Genomic DNA, 14,653 nt, shown 5'->3' on the forward strand with positions numbered 1-14,653 from the left:
AGGGCCGTACAAGGATGGTTAGGCTGCTGTCAGAGACGGGCATTGCTACGAAATGCTCACATAACCTGAAAGCTTGTGCACGTCAGGGTAGACTGCTGTCAGCTGAGGAACTGGCGCTCTTCCTGGAAGCAGCATACCTTTGATAGCGTGGCTTAATTATTCTATTGCTCTTTTCTATTACTGAGCTCCTTCGAATTGGACAAGTCTTATTCATTCATCCCGTAGCTGAATGTATGAGGGCCGTCGTTCAGCCGGTTGTGCAGGTTACAGCTGGCAGCGCCGCTCAGCATGAGATGACCAGTGGATTGGACAAGGACTGGCAACTCTGCGCCTTCTCCAGGGGCTGGCTTTGTAGGAGTTCACAGGCTGTCAGCTCCTGGTAGAGAGTATCTAGGACTTCAAATAGGTGGGCTTTTCCTTTTAAAAGAAAATCGCAAACGTTATAGTTTGAACAAGGACAGAAATTTGCACTTTAACAATCATAACATGAGCTCTCTTCTTCGTAGGTGCTATTGCAAGTAATTAACATAAAATACCTAAATGTTGAGAACAAATAATGAATTTATTTTCCTGTAAAAATGAGAATAGAACTGGGTGCATGTACCGTTTTCTTTACTGTTTCTTTTGCTTCATTCACTACCTATTGAGTTCTCACATACAAGTGTACCAAAGATTACTTCATATCACAACAAAAAGTTGCTAATTTAACCATTCCCTTGCTTAGTTTTGTCAAACAGGAAGAAAATGTTTGATTACAAAGACTTAAGAAAGCTGCTTACGTCACATCAAGTGCACAGCCAGCAAATTGAAAGCAGAGAAGATGAACAGTTTATGGCAATGGTGAAACAGAATGGTCAGGCAGTTTACAAAGCTACTTCACTATTTAACTCCTTGGTGTTGTTTTAGGAAGCTGAGATGTGTTGCGGTTACAGCAGGAGGTAATTTGTTTCAGCAGCATCACTTGGAGTCAGTGTTCCCCATAGTATAAGTAGTAGCACTGCCTGGCAATGTGTCGTGTATTCTAACAGGCTCCTTTTCTATTGTGCTTGACAAGAAAGTACCTGACCCATAGGTCAGGTATAGTTTCACTCTGTGCTGGTATCTTGGAGCCAATAAAGGTCTTTCCTTGCCTTCTTTTCCCTTGCTTTGCAGCCATGCTGGAACAGCACAGCGTAGCTTTGGGCTGCCTGTGCCCTCAATTGCTGCACGCTAATAACAACAAGGCTTTGGAACAGGAAAAAACAGAATGGTTTGAATGTTATTCTTTCTAAATCACTGTTATTAATATTCTCCAAAACCAAGCCCTCAGGCCACATCTACTCTTCTATAATCTTGTATTTGAATGTGGTCTGCTATTAAAAGCACCTATAAGCCATGTTCTTGGCCTGGTACAGGATGTTCATTTCTTGAAGGTAAGTACAAATGCTTTGCTAATAGGAACAAAGTAATCAAATCTAAACCTCCAGGCTGTGATCCCTGTTTGGTTCCTACAGAGGCAGCTCTGGCGCACTGGACCATTGTCAAGGGAGAGGAGATTGCAAGTTTAATTTTCATAAGGGGAACGTGAAAGGTTATTATTAGAAGAGTGCAAGGTTGAACCAGTTTCTTTACAGAAATATTTTTGTATACCTTGTTCATGTTGCAGAAGAGGAATACAACATACACCAGTACAGTAACCTGATAAATAGGTGGCTTGCGTACTCAGTAGCATGTTTTTGTATCAATGAAGCCCTACAGACAAAAGTAGGATACTGAATTGTCCCCCTAAGGCCAAATTCTAATTAAAATATAGCTAAAGAAGCCCTGGATGTTTTTATTTCTGAAGTGTTGCAGGCTAGAAAGCATCACTTCCTATTGGTAATCTTGTTGTATAGTACCTGTTCCTCCCCATCCTGTCCCCCAGTATTTGAAATATTTTTTCCTACTTGTTTGTTCATTATCTAGTCTTTTTCCCTTTAGCTTTTCACGATTCTTGGTCTTCATATATGATTTACTTTCTTACCGTGCTGGGGGTCACGACAGGATTCCAAAGTGCTCAGCAGGATTTTCCCCAAGGCTCGTTTAGATATGTTCTTCAAAAAATAAAACAATATTATGGCACAGGAATGTTCTTCACCAGTTTAAATGTATGCAAAAAAAAAATGATCTATGCACAATGTAGTTGCATTTGAAAACTGAAAGAAAACAAAGCTGAATCCTGGTAATGCAAGACCTGATATTGGCTGATATGACTTTATTTTCAATCATTTAACTTATATACTGCTCAAATAACAGCAGTTTGTAGAGGGTCCCAGTTGCTCAATAGGTCTGTAACAAGAGAACCTGTAGTTATTCAGTGGAAAATACAGAGTTTTCCAAAGCTTGTGCCTAAACAAATCTAGATGGCAAGAAGTGTAAGCAGGGCAAGCATGATGAAAGCTTGTTCAGGCCTCTGCTAAGCCTGTGCTGAAAGATAAATGGACACATTTTGTGGTGTTACCTCAGGAGGGGGCTTCTCAGACCCATCTGGGGTCCATTGGGTTCCATTTTAGGTGCAGACAAATTAGAAGAGATTGTATATATCATGTGGCAGGCCCACTCTTAGCTATATATTGAGATGTAATAAATACTAGCCAGAGAGGACTGTAAAACTACTTAGGATTTGGACGGTCTGTTTCAGTGGTAGTTTTATATTAGAAATCTGTGGGGATGTTACATAATGCCTCTGGAAAACAAACACTCTTAATTTGCTGTCTAGACACTAATGCATGCTTTCTGGGAGATGGTCTTGCAATCAGTTTAATTAGCACTTAGAGGCTCTGTATGTGTAGGGAGAGGTTGTTCTGGTTAAAACTTCCAGAAGGGAAAATGGGTGGAAGCCATTTGTAAGCAGCTGAGGCACCTGCCAGCAGCTCAGCAGCGCTGCCTTGCTCACTGATGCCACTCGTCCGCCTTCTGTTCACCTGCCCCTGTGGGGGCACAGTGGAAAGCAGTTTGTGGCGGGCTGGGTTTACACATGACCTCTGCAACATCTTATGAGGTTTTCATAGTCCTGCCAAAGTGCTTTTGCCTTTGGACAGCCATTGCTTTGCGGTAGATTCTGTTGCAAATGACATACTTGGGGTATTTATAACACGAAGGTGAATATGCTGGCGAAGTGACACTTAAAACCACAGTTACGGTTGAATAAGCTTTCTCTTGCCTGAAGTATATCCCATTAGGGACTTAGGGGATCCTTGCTAAACTCTGCTGGGAATGCTGGGAATTACCTTGTTTGTTGACAGCATCGCTGCCTGTATTTGTGCTATGGAGGCTGGCAGCGTTCTGTGGCATGTTTCCAGCAATGGTTAGCATTAAGTGCTATTATCACGGAGATACGGCACTTTGGGTGATGGACTGTCTCCTGAGCAGAGATGATGTGCGATAGTATGACTGACCAGTGAATGACATGTTGAAATCTTGACACAACAGTTTATTACGCTTGCTGCCAGTCAGAGTCTTTACTAGCTTAATCCTGCACTGCATCATTATTCGTGCATGTATCAGACTTCCAGTATGAAAGTAGAATTTCCACGTCAAGTGCTAAAAGAAGTTACCAAATTATGAGATATTGCACTTGTTCCCTAGAGTCATCAGTGGAACATGAGCGTACTTCAAACAGAGCAAAGTGATCATCTGAGGAAGCATTCTCATCTCACACAGATTAGGCAAAGCTTAGCTGAAAATTGAGGAGAATCCTGAGTCATTACCAGAGAAATTAGCTCCCAGCAGTACAGCCTGGCTCCCAGCGTCCAACATGTCCTGCAGATTACCCAATTAGCCTGTCTTTTGGCCACCCCGTTCCATTATCAGTCCCCAAGCAGGAGATTTAACCTTGTTTTCTAAAGGACTGCTATACTGGCTGTGTACTTCTGGGATGTTATTGTATCAGCTCTTGTAAATCCATGTTTGGATTATTAATTGGGTAAGAAGTTTCTCACAGAAAAATATCTTATTTAGGGTATATTCCCCTATAGGAAGGGTATTTTCCTTTTAATACTGACTCAATGCTACTGCAGGATGCCGTTAAAGGTTCCCAGCTTTTTTATCATCATTATTTTGTTGCACCCCTCTTTCTGTTTGTACATGGAGAAGCCGGTCTCTTATCCATCTGCAAAACACTGACTGTGGGTTCAGCCTGAGGCTTTGACCTCGGCAGGTACTGGGAGGCAGTGCCTTGCAAGGGCAGGATGCCTCCGACAGCTGCTGCTGACGTGCAGGTGCTGTACAAAAGGCAGGGCCTGAGACTCAGCTCCAGGTCCCGGTAAGTTGGTCATGCCAGCCCTCCTGGTACTGCCTGGGATGGGAGGTGCGCTCCATAGTTTTCTACATCTCCAACTTGAAAATTGGTACCGTAAAATGTGTGAGTCTTTATCATCTGAAATAACCAACTGCAGCTTTAACTCTAAATTTTAGCCCAATTCCAGCCTGGGCAGAAGTTTTCTGCCTACTTCTATATTATGACGTGAGCATACAAACTATGATGTGAAACAACACATGAAGAACTCTGGCTACATCTAAAACTTGGTAAATTGACATAAAATCAATTTACAATTTGAGTACAATTTGACAGCAAAAAGTGTCTTCAAGAAGGAAAAATAATCTTCTCAAATCTTTCTGATTACTAGCACTTTCATTTTCCTTGTTTCCTCCAACTTTTTATTTAGAAGATAATGAGAGCTTCAAGATCTAGATCGAAGGAGATCTCTGGGCTTCTTTTGAAAAGTTATCCGTAGGGATTTGAAAGTTTTCTGCAATTGCTGGGCAGTTCCAAGGGCAAACACATGTAAAAATGTTTCTTGGTGTAAAGGACTTTGCACTGAATGAATGTATAAACATCATTTTGGGTTTGGAAAGGACAAAATCAGAAACAGTTCTAAGTCGCTGTTCTGTCATACCAAGTCTCGAAGCTGTTGAAGAAGCTGCAAAACATCCATGAGCTTTTCTTCCACCAGCGACAGCCTAACTCTCTCAGTCTCCAACATCTGTAGCTCCATCTTCAGCATTTCGGTCTCCTCCACCTTTTGCTGCAGTTCAGTTAGCAATGGGCCTTTCATCTGGAGAATGACACAGGGCATTAAGAGCACTGGAGCTTTTCACTTTCTTGCTGAACAATTGCAAAGCTAAGTTTTTCTCTCTATCTGGTAAATGTCAGTTCCCTCCAGAAGATTATCTTGAAAAGTACATTTCTTTAATGTACTATATAAAGCAAAGAATCAATAGTTGCCAGGAAGTGCATGCTTCACGCTCGCACATAATGGCAGTCCATTCAACACTGGATACGAGCAGATGGTTCAGAAATGTTAAGTACTAGCAGTCGTATCTACTTCACTAACCCATTGCATTCCTGTATTCCTCTATAGAACATAACTGATTTGTGTGTCCTCAGCAATGTTATCGTATTTTCGTCTTGCAGCTCTACATATCAATCATCCGTGTATTCACTGAAACAAGAAGGTAATTAGCTAATTTCTTCTAAGGTGTTTTTTTGTTTGTTTGTTTTGTTTTTGTTTTGTTTTCAAGTTTTACAGAATAATCTGTAAGATTCTGGTTCTGCCAAATACTGGCCTGCTTGCTTGGTGAAGCACTGGTTTGCAGCTAAGCACAAAAAGGCCCAGATTCAACAAGACTTGAAGACTACAGAAATTCTAGGCAGGAGTGATCTCCTCATACTTCCGAAGCTGAACTGACCTATTGGTTTTCTTAGACCTACCAGTGGAAGAAAGTTAAGGATGTGAAATGTTGCTTTTGTTTCCATACTATGCTTAAGTGACATGCTGTACTAGAAGGCAGCCACACCATTTGCAAAAGTGTCTTTGCTTGTCACAGACCCAGGCCTGTTGCTGATGCATGACTACGTAGCTAAAAAGAGCATGAAAAGCATCCTCTGGAAAATATATCACATATATATATATATATATATATATATATATATATAAATTTTGGATCTTCGTGAGCATGGGAAGGAGTTTGTTCCTTTAAACAAAAATGTCATCAGAGCGGAAAAAGAAAATAAACCTTGATCCACATTGAGCCTTCTAGAAGGTTGTTTTATTTTCTGACGGAGCTAAAAGTATGTATTAATTCCCCCACCATACGGAAATTATCATTACATTAACTCTCCTTGAGCTTTGCTCTGTGAGGCTTTCTGGCTCCTCTGAGCTGTACAACAGCTACAGAAGCTTGGACCACTGAATCTGCTCCATCTGCCAGTGATTTCAGCATCCCTGCCTGAACACTCCTTTTAGATGAATAAGGTAACATTTTCCTGTATGTGGAGCCACCTTTGTTACCACCACCGTGGCAGCAGTCCAGCTGAGGCAAACAAATGCTCCAGAGGCTGCGTGAGGTCTGCAGAGAATTAACCATGGGGTCGCCTCTACTATACTGCAGAATGCCTCTGCATCGTAAATACCACCTGCCAGAGAGATGTACGAAACACAAGCAGTATTTCTGCTCCCCTGTACAGCTGAAGCAGTGTCAGACCAAACAACACAGAGGAAAAAAGGTCATTATTTTTATGTCTAAAATGGACTTTCCCAACATGCAGTTAGACAGATGCTCACAGAAATTCCTAACTGGTGCCCATCTATCCTGGTCGTGCACCCTGTCAGGCCCCTGTGCCCACAATGTCACACAGCTGCTGCTTTTAGCTGCTGCTTCAGTCATGTTGGCAGAGTCACCGGAATCGCAAAGCTGCACAGAACCTCCTCTGTCCTCTGCTGGATGCTCCTGAAAGGCTGCAGGCTGAGCAGCGGGTCTTCTACACAGGCGTGAATAGAGGTACTAACTTTTCTCTTCAGTGTGCGTGCCACTTGAGTTCCCCATCGTTGTCTGCTGTCATGACCAGCTGCTCAGTTTTTATGGAGAGCACAGGCAATATGCTTAGCTGAGAGCACCCCTGGTGGTATCTGGCTGTAGCATTTGTTGCTGCTGCTGCCTTTTTTCCTCTTCATTTTGACTGCTCCTACAAATCCCTTTTTGTTTGTATTTCCTAGGCTACAGCTAGTAGCAAACAGCTTCCCATAGCAGCTGTACTGTAATAGTCACTGTCATATGGAAGGATGCTAGCTTTTGGATACCTTTATATTTACATACATTTATATGTATGAATATGGAAGATTTTTCTTTCTTTCATTCTTCTCATCTGATTGTGCTTTAAGGCAGTGTCTCAGTGTAGCATTAAAGCATTCTCCCAGATGGATTTCCTGAGATACGTTACATCTAGCACCTGTTCGTACCTTAATATTTGCAAATAAGATAATGACGATAGTTAAGCACAACCTATTTATAAAACATGGATAATGAGGAGGGATGGTCAGTAGTTAGGCCACAGGGCTTAGAGGAGTGGATTATGTTCGTAGCTCTGCCCAATCCCTCAGCATAGCCTGATCTGGGATCTGTGAAATGTGTCTGTGAAATGGAAATACTGCCTTGCTACATACCAGTTTTGAGAGTAAGCCAGTTGCTGATAGGCAGCCCTTTTATAACAGAGGGGGATGCCATGGGAAAAATCTGGGCTCTGGAGTAAAGTGCACAAAAACATCTAGGACAATTAATAATTAGTATCAAAATAATTAGTATAAAAGTCCCTTAAGGATGTAAGAGAAAAACACTCTATTGTGTTTTCTACAGAAGTGAAGGAGGAGCTCATTTCAGAGTCTTGTTTACAAGCAGTGAACCTGAAAAACTTTTTCAGAACAAGAAGAAAACAGTATCAGGACTCCGGCATTAAGTGCTGAACTGTGCTGTGCAAATTGTCTTTTAAATCAATTCACCCTCAGAGGAACGGAGGGTGGCAAATGTAGCACCAGTTTGTAACAGATGCCGCAGAGATGATTTGAGGAACAGCAAATCACCTGAGGAGTTCCAGTAATGTTGTCAGGCAAATTGATAGAAATTGTAATGGAGAAGGGACTTGGCGAATACATGGACGAACTTAGTGAAGAATCTATTCAATTTCTTTGAGAGCATCTATGAATATGTATGGATAATGTTAATTCAGCTGACAGAACGTATTTTGAATGTGCATAAAGCTTTGAAAACATGCATAGCCAAAGACTCAAAAAATGTAACTGCCACAGGACAGTAGTGCAGATCCTGCAGATCCTGGACCTACAGCTGGTTAAAAGAGGGGGGCAGAGCACAGCGTGACTGATAGACAGACAGACAGGACTGAAGGGTGAGCTTTCACAGGGAAGGGAGATAATCCTGGGTTAAGACCTAGTCATCATTTTCAGAAATGGTTTTTAGAAAGGGTGAATGTCAAAACATTTAAGTTTGCTGTCAATACAATTTTTGGGGGGTAATCAAAATTAGACCTGCCTGTGAAGAATTACAGCTGGATTGCACAATACTGAATAACTGGGCAATAATAGAGCAGATGAAATTCAGTGTTGCTAATGCAAAATAAGGTATGTTGGAACATTGGGACATATGACATTGGGACACAATGTCATATGTATGCAGTGATTATGACTGCAACTCAACAAGGAGATCAGATCTAGGAGAGCTGTAATCTCCTGGAAATAGCTCCATGGTCAGCAGAGATCAAAATGATACTTGCTAGACTCTACTAGAAAAGGAACTGGAGACAAAACAGAAATTATAATTACACCATGATGAGCTTACATTTGAATTCTAAGTACATTTCAGCTCTTCTCATTCAAAAAGAGTAATAGAGCTTGAAAAGTACATTGAAGAATAAAACAGAATAACAGAAGTAATTGTTTCTATACCAAGAGAGCTGTAGCAGAGTGACTATAAGTGAGGCAGTATTTCTGGAGTAAGAGCCTGTAAACTTTTGTCCCACGCAAAAGAACTAAGTGGCAGTGGATGATCAGGCAACAGATTTAAAGCAAACAAAAGCAAATCCTCAAAACCTGTTCCTTTGTAACCAGTTTGTGGGAGTTCTGGCCCTGAGATACCTAAAGCATTGCTAACTAAAGAAATAGGAAACTCATGTTAAACCCATGTTAAATAGCTCCAGTGCTGGTCATTAAAGATGATACTGTCTATGCAATGTCCAGTTCAAGATGTATCTACCCGTCTTTTATCGGAAACCAGGTGAGTAATACCAAGAGGAAAGTTCTCTGGACTGTTTCTCATTCCTTTTCTCTAAGTAACTGCTGCTTGTTGTCATCAAGCACGTGGTATTAGGATGAACTTTTCATTGGACCCTGTATGACAGGTCATGAACTAGTTGTCTTTAATTAAGCTGAGAGTTTGTATGTGAGCTTTTATAGAAAATGATCATCATTTCTTTGCAACACTACACTTGGCAGCATCTTGCTTTGTTTTCAGAATTTGCTCATGTTTTCTCCATCTATTATCCCCCAGTCCTGACGTCTTCCTCCTCCTCTCTTCAGAAGTATTTTTAAATGTTCAGTTGTTGGAAAGCAGAACTTTCAAGACATGAAAAATTTCACAGCTGTTTTATCCCCTGGTTTTACAGTTTTAGATGAAATCAATTAGTAAATCAGTATTTGAGAGTGTTGCTTTTCACTTGCCTGCTGGGTTTGTTACTTGTTAGCTTTGTTGTTATGTCTCGTCTTTCATCAGCACTGTGCAAGTCCAGACAGAAGTATAAAGGGTAACGTATAAAGTACATTTGTCAGGTCATCAGAGAAAGTATTCTTGGTGGTTTATTAAACCAATAGACTTATTTACAAGTTAGAGAAAGAGTGAATTTCTCAATCCTTCGATTTGTTTGGTGTTGATTACGAGAACAGTCACCTTTTTGAAAGGAATCACTTGCTGCTTGTCTGTTTTGCAGCAACAATAAATACCAAAAGCTGCACATGCAATATAAATACTGGGTAAATAAAAGTAAGGGAGGATAAGAATAAGTTTCTACCAGGCTCAAAAGGATTCATGCTTCTGATTTTAAATTCACGTTGCAGTGAGTTGGCTCTCTGTCTTATTTTGTTTCGTAGAAAGATCAGTAGCATTTAGATCTAGGACCATCAATGGATGATGTTTGCAGTATTTAAATAGTAATATCACACACGACTACTAGGATACTGCACTGAGACTTTTAACTACTGTAGTTTTAACCCCTGCTGAAGCAAAGATGAGCATGCTGCTAAACCTGAGACCCATTTTTTTCATTAAAAATACCTTGGTTTAATCCTGAGAACCAACCAAAGTAAACTGGATGATTTCCTCTTAAGGACTGCAAAATGGTGAGCAACTGGAGGGATTTCTCAAAGAGTTTGGTTCCTCAGCTCTTGATGGCATACTCCTCATGTCCTAAGACCTCCAGCCGCTGGGAGAACACAAGTTACATGTAACAACCCCAGAGTTAACATGCATGGCAGCTCTTTGGTGTGTAATGGTTCCAATCCCAAACATGGCATCAGTGAATGCCCTAAGCCATTGAAATAAAGGGTGGTGTTTCAAGGGCCTGGGTTTGACTGCAGCTGGTGCACATCTCATCCTCCAAATAAATGAGGATTCAGGCAGGAGCCACACTGGCAATGCAGGTGTTACAGAAAAGCGTGACATGGTTTTGCTAACAAATTCATGGCACAGTGAGAAACACCAGCAACAGAAAATGGGAAGGCCAGAACAAAAATAAATGCATATGGATGTAGCTGTAGCCACTTCAAGCTGCATAAATAACTCCTTCACACTATGCTTGGCACCTGTTACCTCTTCCATGTTTGTTTCCAGTTTTTTCACTTCGTGTCCCTTAAGCTCCAGCTGCTCAGTTAGCTGTGTGTTTCTCTCCTCCAGCTCTGCAGGGGCTGTTTCAGAGCCATCAGCATCAGTGATCTCCAAGTACGACATCAACTTCTTCTGCAGTTTTTCATCACATCTATGTATATATGCGAAGAAAAAAGAGTTCCTATCGCTCGTAATGTTTATATTAAAAAATAAAACAAAGCCTGCTTTCCCACCAAACTTTTGTCACCACAGATAATAATTTGGTGTCCCAGCTGATGCTGATTAGGATTAAGTGGGGGGTATTTAAGCCATTGCTTCCCACCTGCTGTAAAGGCTGGGCCTGCTGATGTTGCCAGGTAGAATTATGGCTTATATTACACAGAAGCCATGGTGCCCTCAGGTCATGAGGAAATATTCTCAAAGGGCTCAGGTAGCATGCATCTCAGAAACATACCCGCTGCCACAGCAAGGGAGCTTGGCCAGTATTTTCTTCACCTGGGCCACCTGGGATTGCTGGTCTCCTGCCCACTTCTCCTCCTCTTCATCAGAGGCAGCCTGGCCCTCCACAGAGCGGAACAGCTGGTCATCTGCTTGAGAGATCAACAGCCACTCAGCACCCAAACAGCCACCCTGATGCGCTACAGCTGTGGTGATTCAAACCAGCGAGACCCAGAAAGCGCGAGGTGAGGTTTTAAACTCCCCAGTGAAACACCACCTGTGGAAAGGGGCTTTGAATCTAGGGCAGGGTAGCCTCAGCAAAGGTAAATACTTTTTTTTTTTTTTTTTTTTTTTTTTTTTTAAAGAATCTTGAATATCTCAGCACCTTCTTGCAGGTAATGTAGAGCTGTTTTCTTTACTTTCATTTAACTTAGTTAAATGCAAGGTTAAGTGTGAAGGAACAATGTATTATTAGCACAACTGTGCTTCATGTATACAATTGAATATACACTTTTCAATGGGAATAAGAAACTCCTGTACTGTGTTAGGGTTTTTTATATAGTCATTGAACCAGCCGAATGCACATTCAGAGTTCAGGAACATGATTTTAATACTCTCTGATTCATTTGCTTACTGTGCTTTGAAGGGATGCTGGTTTTAACACAAAACTGTAATATTAGACCCAGAGGTATCTAGTGCTTAGTTTTACCTGTCTAGTGTAAGCCTCATGTGCCAAGTAAGAGGTCATCTGGCTAATGCAGAATAATTCACGTTATTCTATTGATGCAAGGACTCTTCTGCCTAAGGAATTAATATTTATTAAATTTTACCTAAAGATTTTATAAATAAATTTGTACTTAGGCTTGTATATATAGCTTATCTAGGTTTATCCCAAACATGCACGCAGTTTTGCAGTTGTTCAATTTTGCAGTTTCATTTGCAGTTTCTTTTCTTTTCTGCGTAACCAATCCTTTTTTATTTGTTTGATGGAACACTTCTTCACATTTTAAGATTGAAAAAACTCTCCATGGTTAATATGTTTGAATAACTTTTTCTAAAAAGCTGTTTGAACTTGAAATATGGGTAACGTAGATTAGACATGGGATCTGTCTTTGAGCTGGCAAAAGTGCTTGATTGAATAACATATTTGTGAAAGTAGCTCAATTTTGTAAGTCTTACCAAATGGAGAACATGCTGCAAAGTAAACTATATTTGAATATCATTTTTTTTTTCCATTCCTGAGCAGCTGCTTGCCAGATCCATTCAATAAATACACAAAATCTAACTTTATGTCGGTACATACAGTTCTCTAGTCTGTAGTAAAGATGTATTGTTTCTTACAGTTAATTTCAGATAACTGTTTTTGTCTCCTTTGAATGAGATCTCTCAAAAATTCATTGAAGGTAAATCAGTCTTACTGAACATACTTTGCAGTTGCTCTCCACTGGTCAAGAAAGCCAAAGGGAGAGAAGGTGTTTGGCTTCTAAGATGACTATTGTAACGCCTCTCATTGTTAAAGCAGCTAAATGATCCACCAAAAGTTGTCATCTCTTTGAAAGCTCTAGTACCAGTAAATTGTTGTCTAGGTCATTTTAAATTAGAGCTAGTCTAGGCAAACTCTGTGACTTTAGAAGAATTTCAAAGAATGACTCACGCAGTCCCATGAGAAATCACAAGTGAGTGGTGCTATGGCAGTGGTTAGGGCTACATGCGCAAAGCAGGTTGGATCTCTTCAGAGCTGTGAAGCAGCCAGAATATTTCCAAAGATTGTTATTGTACAGAATATCAACTGCAAATAGTTTCTTTGGAAATGACTTCAGCTGAACTTATGAGGTTTTTAGTTAAAAAATGACAACAGCAAAAACTTTGTATCCCTAAGACAGGAAAAAGGTTTTGGTATGGTGAATATAAAACAAAAAAACCCAGTTGTTCTAAATCCTAGCTCTAAGTGACGTGTTCAGTCTTGTATGAAACAAAATTATTTGAGGAGGGAGAAGTAAAAAACTGAGATTTTAACCTTTTATTTATATCTAGGGTTTCAAGATGTATTAAGACTTATTAGCAGCTTTGGTGGACTAATATCTATATTATTTTTCTGCTGAGGATCTTACAAATCAGTGAGGAGATAAAATATTTGGATACTAGACTTGATACCGTTCTCGGAAATCCCAGCTCCGCCAGTGGGAGATATTCGATCTTGCTGCACAACAGATAAGCAGTATCTTCCATCTGGTGAAGCTGCTGCATCTTTCTCCTCTGGGCTGCTTCCTGAGGGAAGCTGAAATTTCACAATTTCTGATCTGGAAAAGAAAGGTAAAATAAAGTGGACTTGTAGCAAATTTGAAAGGAGAGGAAAAAAAAAATGAATGTGCATGGTGTAGCATATAATAGAAATTGTTCAGGCTTGCTACAAAAGAACAGGATCGTTTACCTTCAGTGCTTGTGAAATCAAACTGCCAAGGACTGCCTTTGGTTGTTTTTGCTGAGAATCAAAGGAAGATGGATTTTCTTCTTAGAGTTAGGTAATAAGAACTAAATGTTACTTATAGCTTTTAGTTCATCTCAAAGACATCTGGGCAACATATATGGAAACAGTCTAGTCTGGCCATGTCTCTCACAGTCTCTCTGTTTTCAACTGTCAGTGGTGGAGTGCGTGTTTCTTTTTTTAACACGGACACGTTTATAGCTAGGATAGCAAGTCTTGCATCCTCTCACATAGAGCAGTATTCAGATTTACAAATGTCAGGCTACTTGTCTGGTTCAACATTGAACCAAGCTTCAGTTTAGCATAAAGAACAGTATTAAAGACTTTTTGTGGCCCCTTTACAATATTAAGCAGACTGGAATGTTAGTCACATTCTAGGACATAAGAAGAGGACAGCACTAATAGCCACCGGTGTTGTGTTTCACAGTTTCAAACACCATACACATATTGACTTACTGGTTTTCATACTGCCCTTATGAGACATTAAAGTACACCTCTTATTTTACAGATGTAAAAATATAAAGCTTGTGGTCTATGTTCACAGAGAGATATAGGAAACTTGGCTCTGTTTATTTCAGTGAGACCAAGGTTTCAGAATTACTTTGTTTTCAAGACCAAATCAAGACCTTTTACCAAGACTACGTAGTTAATTCAAAAATAAAGATTAGTATTCAGTACTTCTGTCTTCTAATTCTCTGCTCAGTTATTTATAACAAAAGACATCAGGGAGATGTCTTTTAGGTGGTTTAGGTCTAAGTCTCCCGAGTACTGTTTTTACTGGAAAGTCAGAAAGAATATGTGAATGGAGTCTTGCACCTGCAAACCAGTGAGCACTGTGCTTCTGAATTACTAACAATCTCATTTGAAATTGTGTATTTTTTTTTTTTTCTTGAGGGGAATGTAGTATTCTGTTTCTTAAAGGAAACAATTTTCAGGATGTGGTACTCAGATTAAAAAAGAAAGAAGATTGCGAAATACTTTGATATCAGCTACATTAGAGATAAGTAGCATTATTTATGGATTTAAAAAAAATCTGATGAATGT

General features: G+C 40.2%; 1 protein-coding gene across 1 annotated transcript in view; it reads right to left on the bottom strand.

Moving 5' to 3' along the window:
• Window positions 1-283: 283 nt before the first annotated feature.
• Window positions 284-14,653, bottom strand: part of EFCC1 (EF-hand and coiled-coil domain containing 1) — a 52,459-nt gene continuing 38,089 nt past the window's right edge. Inside the window, exons 3-8 of the mRNA XM_035558419.1 lie at window positions 13,279-13,424; window positions 11,141-11,276; window positions 10,672-10,837; window positions 4,917-5,075; window positions 2,003-2,072; window positions 284-417 (exon numbers count right to left, since the gene is read on the bottom strand). Of these exons, the coding sequence (XP_035414312.1) occupies window positions 284-417; window positions 2,003-2,072; window positions 4,917-5,075; window positions 10,672-10,837; window positions 11,141-11,276; window positions 13,279-13,424 (811 nt within the window). The remainder of the gene's footprint in view (window positions 418-2,002; window positions 2,073-4,916; window positions 5,076-10,671; window positions 10,838-11,140; window positions 11,277-13,278; window positions 13,425-14,653) is intronic.

The sequence above is a fragment of the Cygnus atratus genome, chromosome 10, assembly GCF_013377495.2.
Source record: "Cygnus atratus isolate AKBS03 ecotype Queensland, Australia chromosome 10, CAtr_DNAZoo_HiC_assembly, whole genome shotgun sequence".
NCBI lineage: Eukaryota > Metazoa > Chordata > Aves > Anseriformes > Anatidae > Cygnus > Cygnus atratus.